Below are 14,946 nucleotides of genomic sequence, written 5' to 3' on the forward strand. Positions count from 1 at the left end.
TCCAGTGACTTTCTGTGTTACGTGTAATATCTGGCCAGTGCATGATTTCCCTGGTCTAAATCCAGCCTGCTGTCTCATCAGCTAGTCATCTATATGCAATACAGCAGGGTGATAGACCTGTAACTCTTTGGGTCATTTGCACCTTTGCCTGGTTTCTCTAATGCAATAACATGTGCCCGTCGCCACAGTCTTGGAATTCTTGACGTTTCTATGCAGGCATTTAACACTTTTTAGATCCAAGATACTCCCAGTACAGGTAGATGTCACATATGGAATGCAGGTGTTGAGGGAAGAACCAGGCAGGAAGCCCTACTAAGTGGAGAATATCTGGAATATGGACTGTGGAAAACACTCAACAGATTGAGGAGTGGAGTCACACGATCCAAGTATACCCTTCATAGATGGCAGTTGGCTGATGATGATCAGTGTGAATGCGGTGAAGTTCAGACTGACAAGCACATATTTGAGTGTGAATTATCAGGAAAAATCAATCCTGGAAAATTAAATGGGACATTAGAAGATGACGCAGTTAAATTCCTCAAGTACTGGCAGGAGAAGGGTATTTAGATTTAGATTAAGATTGAGTGCTTTTTTCATGTTAAGATATTCATGTTGACCAGATATGAGGAAAAAAAGTCAAAAAATCTTTTTTGCAATTTTGGGAGAAAAAGCGAGAATTTTGGACAATTTTGGATTAAAGGTGAGCCTTTTTGGAATTTCCTACTAAAAAAGACAATCCTTAGATACTTTTTTTAAAAAGCAAAAATTTTCTATAAATTCCTGAAAAGCGAGAATTTTTTACATTTTTTGCCAAGAAGCAAGACTTTTTTAGAAACTATTGACAAAGTGAGATTGGCAATTTTTTTTGTAAGAAAGGAGATTTTTTTTTGAAAAATGTTGGCTGTAGACTGTTGACAAAGAGAGAGATTTTGATAATTTTAGAAAAAAGTAGCCAGCACGACTTGATCGCAATTTGACAAAAAAGGATACTTTTTGCAATTTGGTTGAAAAAGCGAGAATTTTTGAAAATTTTGGATTATGAGAGAGCCTTTTTGCAATTACATACCTGCAAAAAAATGACAATCCTCTGCAATTTTTTAAAAAGCACAAATTTTTGTAAATTATTGAAAATTGAGAATTTTTAACAATTTTTGACGAAAAGCGAGACTTTTTGGAAAATGCTGGCAATAAAGTGAGACTTTTTTGCAACTTTTTTTTTGAAAATGTTGGCTGTAGACAATGTTGGCAAAAAGTGAGACTTTGACAATCCCATTTTAAAATGAACACATTTTTTTTTTTTACAAAAACTGGAAGTCAAAAAAAGTTACTGGATGCTCCAAAACGGTTTAAAACCGCCTTCAATGGTCAAAATTTAAACTCTCAAAAATCCGCTGGAGGCTCCAGAACAGCTCGAAACCGTTTCTATTCGATTTGAGAATTTGAAAATAGGATACATACCAAATCAAAATAGGAACAAAATTTTGTTCATGTGAACGCCAATTAATGTAAGTACAATACCAAGACAAAACGTTTAAAATATCAGACATGCCGTAACGAAATGAATTTTGAATGTGATCCAAGCCAAAACTGAGGTAGGTAAGCCACAGATCCAGCAAAATAGCCAAATTTTCCTTAAGAAAATCAGTCTAAAAACTCGAATATGCCAACTTACAACACTCTGTGAAAAATAATGCCGAGAATTTGACGCCTGCAGTGAGGCAATTTCATAAACGAGACGAAATTTCGTTACTCGACGACGTTTTCTGTGTTTACGAAAATGAAATTATTTAGGATATGCTCTCGTATACTCTGGTTCGTACGATCCGTAACAATCCAACTACGATACGATACGATGACGTTAATCCAAATTGGTATACAGGGGTGTCAGGCATCGAATACGCAGTATAAAATGTAATCGAATCATTCCGCATGCTTCAGATCTGCTTTTGGCATTTTGGTTAAATTACATTGACATTTTTGCAGCGAGAAAATTGCCATGTGCGTGTACACGAGCCTAAAATAGAGACCAACTCTCTAGATTTTCTCTGATATCACACGATAGAAAATTTACACGAAGAGCATCACAGTCGACCGATGTACGAGTAATTACTTCCTCGCCGAGCAAGTCTATAAAGGCGACCTTTAAACCATCCAAGCTGAGCAAGTGGAAAACTATGTAGAGAAAACATGAACGAATCGACAAGCGAAATTCAATGAAAAATTGCTAAATCCTTTTCAAAAGTCGTTCTCGAACTAACTCGGTTGGACAAATACATCGACGTTGATTATGTGTCGTAGTCGTAGAGAGCTATGCGAAGCAGCCAGAATATACGTAAGGATGGAACATGGAAGAGGAAAAGTCTTACAGTTGGATGTTTTTTGCTCGTCGTATCTCTCTGTAAGGGCCTAATCCTATTAATGTCGTTTAGACATTTTGTCTGGCGAGCAGTTTACTCGACGCGTAGATACTTGGCTGATCCCATTTTTCACTTTTCACGACTGTTGACATTTTTCTCTAAATACCGTAATCTTGATTTATGGCGATAAAGATAGAAAGAAGTTCGATATTAAGCGCGTTACTCGTCGCGATCGAATTAGCCTGCCTTACTACACCTAATCCTGCATATCTGCTTCTGTATTTTATACCTCTACGTTTCCTGTCGTATAATGACGATCTCGTCGGATTATACCGAGCGGTTGCCGGTTGCTTCATCGGTTTGTTATGGTTTCTTTTCTTCCACGTATATTTTATGCTCTCGTTGTGTACGATCCATTTTAACCCGCAATCCGATCGTTTGACGACCACGAAATTCGTATAAAAACTCATCGTATATACTTTTTCGGCGCATCTATGTATAAAACAGGTGGTTTTATCATTTTTAATTCGGTTTTATATATTTTCATAAAAACCAAACCGGTTTTTTCGTCGAGTTATTCGTCAATTTTTTCCATCATCTTGCTTCCATCGAGTAGTGTTTCGAGAATTTTTTTCATTTTGATGAGATCAGCGTATCATAACTCGACGATTCTTCAACACAAAGAGACCATATCGATCCAATAATCATCTTAATCCATATTCCATATACCATAGATCTCGACTGTGTATCTTGATCATCCACTCTCCCCATAAAATTACATAACAGAACAACTCTTCCGATCCTAAAACGAACGAGTTGAATAATTAAAAAATGCTTTCCAGCGACTCAAGATATATTACACAGATAACGAAAAAAAAATCTACGTCGAATCTACGTATCCAGAACTATGATGATTTTACTGCGGGCAATTACGATGACGATGACAACTACACAGATATCTCTCTCTAAAATTATACCAGCATATATACTCTCTTCGTCCAAATCGAGTATACTCGTACTATACATTTGTTTATACGTATAATAAATCGACTAGATACTCGCAGATTACCTAATAGTCATCCATGGTTGAAATTTTTTTTCTTTTCGCTGTATTGAATAAATTTTTTACAAACTATGAAAACGCGTTTCGAGCCAGTGATCACGAGGTGTTTACTCAGTCGCTTATTAATCGAGAGAAAGCTACGTAAGTATACCTAATCGACGAGCTGTTGCGCTGGTTCGCGAGTAGCTGCGGCGACGATTGCCTATACTAAAGACTATACTGTGCTGCACCTCGATGCCTTCTTTAAAAATAAAAATCGTTCTCATAAAACTTACGTATTTATGTAGATATTGCAGATGTTACGTTTACCTATACAATGTATTATGATTAGATAATACTGCGATGACATTCTTTATTATGCCTTCCTACGATCAACACAATATCCTTCTGCATCCAATTCGAACTTCCATCAAATACTAGAAAGACCAGTATAGAGTAGAGTGAGTAGGTCAGGGTTCACTAACATTGGTTTCATATTCAATAATACCTAACGTGGGTAATGTTGTTTGATCCAGTCTTCCATCTTTATTATTGTGACCATATTGTTAGCAATGAGCATTAATTTAAGTTCAATAATTCATTCATACAGACAAAAGCTCACTTTTTGATAGCAAGATGACCGATGAGAAGCCCTCGGCAAAGCGATGATAGTGAGATACCAATTTAAAATGAACAATAATAGAATGTTCCTGAACATGACGCGAGTTCTGCAAAAAATAACGATCTTTTTTTAATCTCCCTCTTCCGAAATTTACGTTAAACATTTAAATTAGCCTTTAAAATGTTCAATTCAAAAAAAAAAAAATCCTCTAAAACTATCCAAAATTCATTAAAAATATTGAAAGTAATTTTTTTCACACAAATGATGCTGTTTTGTAAATTTTAAGGAATTTCAACGTATAAAAATTGTTTTGATTTTTTTTTTTGCAGGCAAATAAGTCAATCTTTTCAACTCTGAAGCTAATCCATTATGGGAGGGGGGGCTAGAATTGGTCCATCCTTTCAGTTTTTCAACAAATCGCCAAAACCAAATTATTCAACCAAAATTAATCAGCATCAAATTTCCCACAAAAATATATCAAATGTGACCCTTTTTAAGCATTTAAGCACTATTGGACCACTCATGAAACATTCGTCACCCTAATATGTAAAGTATCTAACTCCATTTTTTCTCAAAAATGACTTATGAACACCATCTGAATGGCGAACACTTCATATGGAACTTCCGACCTTAAAAACTACTTTAGGCGAATTCATTGGTGTACAATTCGCGTTCGAAGTCAGGAAAATTATCTAACTCCACTACAGGATAACGCACTGTTTATTTAGCTACGTGAAACTGTTTCATTTTTACGTTACATGAAAATAAGTTATGAACACCATTTGAAAGGTGAACACTTCGTATGGAACTTCCGATGTTGAAAATTACTTCAGGTGAATTCATTGGTGTACCATCCACGTTTGAATTCGAGAAAACTATCTAACTCCACTCAAAGTGGCTTAAAAGGTGTCAAGTGAAAAAAATTTTTACCAGAATTTTTTTTTACTATAATAAATAACTTTAACTATGTAACACCCATCAATAGTTGATAATGCTGTTTTTCGCATTTCCTGAACAATTTACAAAAATGGAGTTAGATATTTTACGTATTAGGGTGACGACATGCTACAGCAAAAAATGGCATTATTAGATAAAAATTAAATGGAATTTTCATCACAAGAAGTTTCAAGAAAATTAGGAGGAAATGACTCGATATGTTTTCAACAAATTGGTCAAAGTTTCCAGGTGATTCTAAAAACTGTTCAACATTAAAATAAAAATTGAAAGACGGGGAGGGGGAATTGCAGCATAAAATGTTGAAAGCTGCAATCTGTTTCAGAAAAATCTTGTTCTAATATTAACTGATTGTGAGCTCTTGAGAGCACAATGGAGCCCATACTTTCAAAAATGCAATATGGGCTTCAAAATAAGAGCTCAATTTTGATTTCGGAATAAAACGGTTTGCAGAATCAGTGACTTTGAAAACCATTTTATCAAAAATGAAAACTACTGCAGAAGGAGAAATGATAGAACCCATTTTTTAAAAAAATGCAGAATGGTTGCTCCAGCAATCTGGGCTTTTAGAAGCTCTGATCATCATTCTGACAACCTGTCAACCTCAAAACCAAAAATGAGTTTTCTAACAATGAAATGAGGAGCGATTGAGGCTCAAAATTTTGAAAATGCAATACGCAAAAGCTTTTACTCAATTTTTTCCAGAAAAAGGGTAACTTTGATACAAAAAATCAAAAAAAAAATTGAAAACGTAACAAAAACATAAACCAAAGCTAAAAAAGTTTTTAAAAAACATTTAATAAAATCTGATAACTCTAGCTACATAATTAAATTAAGTAAACAATAAACAACAAAAAAAAGAAAAAAAATTATACTTACTTAGTTTGAAACTCGATCGAGACTTGGACAATTTGATCAAAAGTTCTGCAAGGCTACTTGACAACTTTTGACAAAAAAGGGAAGCTTGAAATTGAAAAATATGAGGTTAAATTACGAAAAAAATTATGAACAATCAGCAATATCAGAATAGCAATTAATACACTGGATTCGCCTTTACGTGTTTTCTTTTGACAGAAATGCTGATTTTTGAAATAAAACAGGTTTTTTGGAAAATTTTGACAAAATGTGAGATTTTTTGCAATTTTTGGCAGAAATTAAGATTTTAAAAATCTAGCAGAAGCAATACTTTTTAAAACATTTTCCAACAATTTTTATCAAAAAAGTGAGACTTTTTCGCAAGTTTTGATAAAAAAAAAATGAAAATTTTTTGAAAATTCTACATATTATACCTACGTACGTAGGAACGAAGCAAGATTTTTTTCTGTTTTTATAAAGTCACATTTTCAGTCAATTTTTAGCAAAATGCAAGAATTTTTGGCAATTTTTGCAACAAAAGTGAAGCTTTAAGATAATTTTTGTTAAAAAGTGAGAATTTTTGGCAATTCCTAGCAAAAAAAAAAAGAGATTTTTTTGCAATACTCTGACAAAAACCGAGACTGGCGATTTTAGCAACAGGTAGGGCCCTAAGGATTTTTGGCAATTTCTGGATTGAAAAAAGTTACACCTTTGGTCAGTTTTTGAAAAAAATAGGACTTTTTGGAATTTTTTGCACAAAAACGAAAAATCTCTAATGATTTTGTAGGCAAGAAACAATTCTTTTCGTCAATCGTGACAGAAAGTGAAATTTTTTTATATTTTTCGCTCGTAGAAAACGAGACACGAGACTTTAACAATTTTAGCAGAAAGCAGTGCTTTTTGGCAAGTTCTGGAAAAAAATGCCAACTTCTTGGCAATTTTTAGCAAAAAAAATGCCAACTTCTTGGCAATTTTTAGCAAAAAATTAGCTATTTTTGATAAAAATGATGAAAATTTTTGGCAATTCTGGGAAAAACAGCGACATTTTTTAGCTATATTGCTATAAAAAGTCGAAATAGAATTTTCGTCATTTCCAGCAAAAAGTAGAACCTTTAGACAATTTTTTGTAAAAAAAAAACAAGACGTTGTTTTGACTTTTTTGAAAAAATTTTGGTAAAAACTGAGTGTTTTTGGTCAATTTCTAGCAAAAAAACGATACTTCTGCCAACATGGAAAAAAGACTACATCGTATTTGGATTTTTTTGCAGAAGAGTGTTAAATTTCAGAAATTTTTGGCAAAAAATCACACTGTTTGGCAATTCTGACTCAAAGCGAGATTTTTTGATATTTTTTGCAGAAAGAGAAAACTTTGAAAGTAGGCAAGAAAAATTCTGAAAAAAAACAACTTTACTTCTTGATAATTTTTAGCGAATACCTAAATGAGACTTTGTTTTATAATTTCTGATAAAATGGGGAAAATTTCTGAAAATTCTAGGAGAAAAAGCGAAACTTTTTTGCAATATTGATAAAACTCTAGAATACAATTTCTTCAAGTTTTCAGCAATAAACATAACTTTTGGATAATCTTTTATAAAAAAATAAACAACAAAATCTTCAGAGCAAATTTTAGCAAAAAGTAAAAAATTTTGGCAATTTTTTTCAAAAAAAAGTCAAATTTTACACATTTTTTGACAAGAAAGGAGACTTTTTGAAAACTTTGACACAGAGCGATTTTTTTTTGTAATTTTTGGCAGAAAGCAAAATTGAAAATTTGAGCAAAAGGCAGTGCTTTGTAACCTTGATGCTAAGAAGGCAACCAGCCACTAGGAGAAGAATAAAAAAAGTGAATAATCTCGTAAATCATTCTTTCGTTGATATTATCAACTTTTTATCTCCTTCTTCAAAAAGTAAGGCCAAGATTTGGAGAAAAAAATGTTTGGGAAGGGGAAGGGGGAAGGGAGAAACGCAAAATCTCTCATCAAAAAATAATGAGCGGCCTCCAGAGGTCCTCCCATCAAACCTATTCTGTACTATTGGTTCAGATTTCTCAATTTTTGATTAGAGTACCTCCAGCTCCAGCTCCTCAAGGGTCCTGCAGCTTTCAACTCCCAAATCAGTGATGCAAATGCATTTAAAACAAACGGTTAACGAATCATAAATTTTTCATTTAAATTAATTAACCCCCCCTCCCTCCTGAACGGAATCCCTTTCCTAAATTTCTGATAACTCTTATACAACATGCAGGTGAACAAAAAAAAAAGACACCATATTTTTTACTGCCATAAACAGTACCTCGCAGACTTGCGATATTAAATCGTATTTTTATGCAATTTTTATATTTTATTCTATCATTGCTGAAATTCGCCAGCATAATACGGAGAAATATGAAACAATATCGATCACTTGTTTCCTAACAGCAACTACAATCGTATACCTAAGTCTATACGTACTTACAGAGTTATTTTTACACATTACAACACTAATCTAAGAATTCGTTTCGGATTACAGGTGGGAAGACATGGAGGATCAGCGTTGGCAGAACAAGAATTCGTACCCACCATAACGGCCACCTGTAAAGCGGGCTACATGACCATAAAGGTATCAACGAATCAACCTTTCGTCGGTAAGTGCCATTGCCACAAACTTACTAAAAATTAGTCGAGCGGTAGATCTACACACTATACGTACTCGTAGTAGTAGGAACACTTCGTATAGTCAATTTTCTTGCACTAATGCACACACTTTCAAACATCTCAAGTTCAATCCACCTTCATCATACTCGAACATACATACGGACGAATTTCGACCTCGTTAACTACATTAAGTAATTTAGTTTCAATAATTAAAAAACTCGGCTGGTTTCACGGGCACATTCGCCTCCACCTTGCTTGATGACGATGACGATGATGATGGAAGTGACTTCGATCTTCATCATCATCGCCCTATACTTCGCACATTCGTATTATTATGTATTCGAATATAATCGCGTATAAAATGTCCACATTAAGAGCATGTATGTAGAAAAATGTTAGCGCGTCTTTCGAAGGTTACGTAAATACGTAAGAATAACGTTAATAAAAAAAATAAATAACACGAGAAATACCTATATATAAAAACCGCCTTACCTTGATCAATGACTGTATATGGAAAGGCGTTCGCAATCGTTAAACTCTTTATAAATTCTTTTATATTATACGTGTGTATTCTCATTCTCTTTCTCCCTCTTTATAATCGCGATTGTCGAAGCTCTCTTTTATCTCATCGTAAAATATCGCTGCGGCGGCATCGCCATCGTCGCGTCGCTTGCCGCCAACAATGCCGCGTGGTCGTTTAAATATATATCAACATTCCCATTCCAGCATCCTTTAGGTACTAGGTGTAGGTAGATAGATAGGAAGGTACACAGGCACATCGTTAAAGGCATTTTTGTACGTTATAGCGATCCTTTAAAAAAAAAAACACCAACATCCTACAAACGCGAACCAATAAACGTAAAATATCGAGATAATATATCAAACGGCGAATATACGTAGACGCGAAAACTCACCCTGGTAAGTATTCTTTTATTTGGCCAAATTCGACTACCCCAACCCCCTTCCCCTTCCCCTTCCCCCTACATCGTGCTATAAAGTTAATATTCGCAGCGATTGCGAATAACGAACGGGTACAACTACGAGTACTACGCACCCTGTAAAAAGTCTGAGGTAATTTTTCAATCGGACACTAAAAGGTTCCAAGCGTGCAAAGGTCTCGGCGAAAATATACTCGCCATTCGGCTCGGTCTCAGCTCCCAGCTCCCAGTTCGCTGGCGTTCAACTTTTCTTGCTTTTTTCAACTTTTATTACCCAACAGGTGCGTCATTAAATGGAGAAAAACTCGTCGTAAGCGAGAAAAACACGGCCAGCGCCAGTTACGCCTTTTTTATATGCATTCGCCATCTTTCAAAGCCTTTCGCTGTGTAGTATATCATTTTATGAGTAATACTCTCGTATATAGGTAGAGGTACGTGCAGTGTACTATACTGTACGTGGGTTTTTAATGTCTTTTCTTCGTTTTCACTGTTCGTCGTCGTCTCGCCCTCGTGCTGATTTTCTTTCTATTTTCTCGCGGGCTCGACTTTTTCAAAACGTACGAGTACATTTACCTACCTACAGGATCGAGGTAAGAGGAGAGGTAAAAAAGGCACGAAATACAAGTCGCGAATGTTTTCCTGTTTCATCCCTTTTTCTTTTTCTTTCTTCTTAAATTCAATTCTTACGCTGAGTAGAATTGTAAATATACGAAAACTCGGCTTGAAATTGCAAAAAAAAAAAAACTCGAGTATTTGTTGAACGACTCTGAATACGAATTTGAACAGAGAAAAACTTTGCATCGGCAGCATCTTTAATGGCTGTAGATGGAGTGAAGCAGAATAATTCGAATTCGAATGGGAGGGAGAAGAAGAGGTGATCTGCCTCATACCTGCTGTGAAATTGGTAAAATTTTAGCAAGTTTTCGTAATATCGACAAAGTTTGGATCATAAAATCTAGAAAATTTGATGGAATTACGCCTAAAGACTTCAACAGTTTAAAAATTTTGTAATCCAACATTTAATAAATTTTCAAAAATTATAGGTATCAATCCCTCCCCCCTCCCTCCCTGAAAAAATATTCAAGTTATAGAATTCAAAAATTGGCAACTTTCACAAATTCGACAGAAATTTTATCAAAAATTACAAAATTAATGAACTGAAAGTTTACAACACCAAATTTTAAAACCGCAAATTTTTTAATGAAATTGAGTACACCATAGATGTACATTTTGATACTTTTTCGAAATATTTGGGTTTCGACATGGCACTCGTTGACGGAGGGGGAGCACCCCCACCTCCAATTTTGGGTGAAACTTTCAAAAGAAAATCTGGGGCATGTGACATATCGAATTCTATGTTTTTGGTGACGCTGAACACGAATATGACGTCAGATTTTTGATAGGACCCCATCCACGGCCCCCAGCACCTCCTCAAAGGGGGTAAAAGTTCAAAAAAGCGTTTTGTTCGTGTGACACATGGAATAGTATGTTTTTGGTGACGCTGAACACGAATATGACGTCAGATTTGTGATTGGACCGGTCCACGGCCCACAGCACCTCTCCAAAGGGGGTGACCCCCCATAAATGGTTACATTCGTGTGACACATGCAATAGTATATTTTCGATATCGCTGAACACGAATATTGCCTTAGTTTTTCGAATCGACTTCACCCATGGCCCCCAGAACCTCCCCCAATAGGTAAAAGTCCAAAAAAATTGTTGGGGGCCGTGGATGGGGTCCAATCACAAATCTGACGTCATATTCGTGTTCAGCGTCACCAAAAACATACTATTCCATGTGTCACACGAACATAACGCTTTTTTGAACGTTTACCCCCCTTGAGGAGGTGCTGGGGGCCGTGGATGGGGTCCTATCAAAAATCTGACGTCATATTCGTGTTCAGCGTCGCCGAAAACATAGAATTCGATATATCATATGCCCCAGATTTTCTTTTGAAAGTTTCACCCAAAATTGGTGGTGGGGGTGTTCCCCCTCCGTCAACGAGTGCCATCTCGAAACCCAAATATTTCGAAAAAGTATCAAAATGTACATCTATGGAAATTTTTTCAAAATTTTAAATGGTAGCTCCCACTTACAGCGCCATTTTGAAATTTGAACTTTCAAATTGAAAGTTCAACTTTCAACTTTTGAACATTTCAAAATACTTAAAAAGTTCAAAATTCAATGCCCTTTCGAACTGTGAAATCAGTTTTGATCAAAGTATCATAGTTTTGGAGGAATGGGCTGCTAAAGTTGAGTACCTCGAGACAATGTGAAAATCCCCACCCGCTCCCTGAGGGGGCTGGGACCAAACTGATTGCGGCTTTCTTACTTACTGGGTAGGTAAATATTGTAGAAAAAATCTGAGCGAAATCGAAAGACATGACTTTCAAAATCGCCTTTTTTTGGTTGAGTTGACATGGAATGACCCGTAAGGTAAAAATTGCTTAAGAAAGAATTGAAAAAAAAACAAAAAACGAAAAAAATTGCATAAAATATAAAAAAAATTATGAACAAAAAATTCCTAAATTTACAAAAAGTTGATTAAAAAATATTGAAATACATATCATTAAAATTACGTAAAATACAGTAAAAGTTGAAAATGAAGAAAAATTGGCAAAATTGACATAAAAATTATTGAAAATTATAGAAAACTACACAAAATACCTATAAATTTCATGAAATTTTGATAAAATTACCCATTTAAGATGAACAAAAATTTTGAAATTACAAACCAAAATTTTATTGAATTGCACCTAAATTACTCAAAGTTGAAGTGAAACTGCGGGTAAAATACTTTTTTTACAAAAATTACCTAAAAGCACCAAACTATTCACATACGAATTACAAAACTACTGAAATTTAAGAAAAAACTAATGGATAATCATTAAAATCGCAAGAAATTATGCAAAAACTACTTTGAATGAAAAGAAAAATCAGCGAAAGTTAGTACAAAATGAACAAAATAATGAAAAAGTGGTGAAATTCAGACAAAAATAGTTAAAAAGAAGGATAAAATAGAGAAAATTGAAAATTTATGGAAATTGCGTTAAAAATAGTTGAAATCTATAAGAAATTAGGTTTAAAAAAATCTTATCAAATGAACCAAAAATTGTTGAAATTTTCTTAAAATTAGCTGAAAATGAAGAAAAAGTTCATAAAACTGTTTAAAATACGACAAAAATTACCCATGAATCAAGAAAAATCATCAACTGACGTAAAAACAAAACTTACGAATCTTGAATGAAAATATATGTAGTTAAAAGTTGATAAAATATCTTAAAATTGTGTAAATTGCAGAAAAATTGACCAACGTTTTCAAAAAATTAGGCAAAAATTATTTGAAAATGGCTAAAAATTTAACGAAAATAAATTAAAACATGAATCATGATTGAAAATTGATAAAATTGAGCTGAAATCTCATGAAAAATACTAAAATATGATGATCATTGAAGATAATCTTTTGCAAAATTATATAAATTATGTAAAAATTGCAACAAAAAAATTGTCAAAAAAATCGATGAAATTGAAGGAAAATTAAAACAATACAAAAATTGAATCGAATGTTCCAAAAAATAGTCTACGCAGGTATTGTTAAAATTTCCTAAAATGAAAATGATACCAGAAAAATAAATGTTCAAAATTATGAGAAAGTTGATAAAAATATGTAGCGTAATAACTGATAAAAGTGCACAATAAAAAGAAAAACCACCCGCTCTGAAAAAAAAACCTGGAACAAGTGTCATGAAAGGAGGTTGAAAACTAACGAGAAACATAAGTAAAATATATCTCAACCATCAGAAAAATATTGTTTCAATTGTGCAGAGAAAAATCAGAGAAGCATCCAAAAAATACACCACGTAAAATTCCTCATGTCGAATTTCATTTCTTGATTTTCAGTGAACTTTTTTGAGAATTCCAATTCGTCCAGTGAAAAAACCAAAACTGAGTCGATTTAAAATTGAAGTACATTTTTCGATTTTTAATGAATTTTTAAAATTCGCGGCAAAATTTGGAATAAAATCAAAATTTTTCCTAAATGACTTGAGAAGCTAACATTTAATATGCACTCTATTTTCGGAATCGATTGGAAACGGCTTCAAATCGTGAACAGTCCTGGAGCCTCCAGCATATTTTTGAAAATTGAGATTTCCACATAATTTTACCCATAATAAGTAATGAAGTTGGAAAGCTAATAGTATTTACTCTATGTCCGAATTACAAAATACTGAGTTAACTGGAGATGGTCTTAAGCCGTTCTGGAGCCTCCAGCCATATTTTAAAAATTCCAGATTTTCAAAAAATGCCATAAAATTTCAATTGGAAATTTTGTAAGATTCATCGCACCCGGAACCGTTCAACTAAATAAGCTACAATTCAGCTTATAATACTCTACTTTTGACATGGGAAGTCGACCAGAGATGGTTTTAGGCCGTTTTGGAGCCTCCAGCAATTTTTTGGAAATTCCAGTTTCCCAAAAAAATGCCATAAAATGTGTGAAAATAAACTTTACCACTTTGGAAGTTTGAAAGCTAAAATTTGGTGTAGGTACAGCTGATCTTTGACCTTTCGAATCAATTAAGCTGGTCGTTCTGGAGTCTCCAGTGAACTTTGAGATTTTCTAGTTTTGAAAAAATTGTCATAAAAACCACCAAAATGCAATTTGAACCCATAAACCTTGAATTTTTCATCTTCATGACCATTGTAATCGATTTAGGCCTTGAGCAAAAATTTTCAAAATCCGTTTCCATTACTTAAAATCAAATTGAAAAATGAATATAGAAAGAACTGAGAATTAATGACGTAAATCAGTGATAAAAAGTTTGACATACAAAACATAAAGACCTCTTCCCATAGACTACAAAAAGTCACTGACAAAATAACCACACCACGACTCCACGAGCAAAAAACTACCAGGTAAATTATAAGGCAGCATCGAGAGGAATTTTCCCATTTCCTATTTCCCTTCGCATACTCAAACGATGTGTTGAAAATCTCGCCCATCTTGTAATATTTATGGTCGCGGCGATAAAGCATTAATTTAGCGTAGTTTTCGAATGTTGTTTCTGGTACCTGTACAGTGTATAATCTTTCTGTAGGTACCGGAGAGTCTCGCTGAAAAGTTATCCGGCACGAAGGATGTACGAACAAACCGCAAACAATAATGTACCTGGCATGGCAGTGGGACTTTACTAACCTTAAGCATATTTTGCAACGTTTGCGGTCAACGATATAATTTAAAGTTTCCCTTTTTATAGCACGATATTCCAAAAAGAAAAAAAAAACTCTGCCCTTATTTCGGGACGCTTAATTACAAATCTTCACGACTTAACTCGACCCTATAACTTCGCATAGGTAGTGATATGTCTTGATACTCGTACAAATACACGTTCGGTGGTTTACCTCAATACCCTATATTTTTCCAATAATTCCATACACGCTTATAATAGGTTTATACTGGAGCATCTAGCCAATAGCCATTAACCTGATAATACATTTCAAATTCACCGTAATCTGAATTGGATTTTATCTCATTTTTCAAGC

The 14,946-nt window shown here is 34.2% G+C and overlaps 1 protein-coding gene across 1 annotated transcript in view; it reads left to right on the forward strand.

Moving 5' to 3' along the window:
• Positions 1-14,946, forward strand: part of LOC135847111 (uncharacterized) — a 114,001-nt gene that overhangs the window by 62,931 nt on the left and 36,124 nt on the right. The window contains exon 2 of the mRNA XM_065366527.1: positions 8,339-8,453. Coding sequence (XP_065222599.1) covers positions 8,339-8,453 — 115 coding nt within the window. The remainder of the gene's footprint in view (positions 1-8,338; positions 8,454-14,946) is intronic.

The sequence above is a fragment of the Planococcus citri genome, chromosome 5 (assembly GCF_950023065.1).
Source record: "Planococcus citri chromosome 5, ihPlaCitr1.1, whole genome shotgun sequence".
Taxonomy (NCBI): Eukaryota; Metazoa; Arthropoda; class Insecta; order Hemiptera; family Pseudococcidae; genus Planococcus; species Planococcus citri.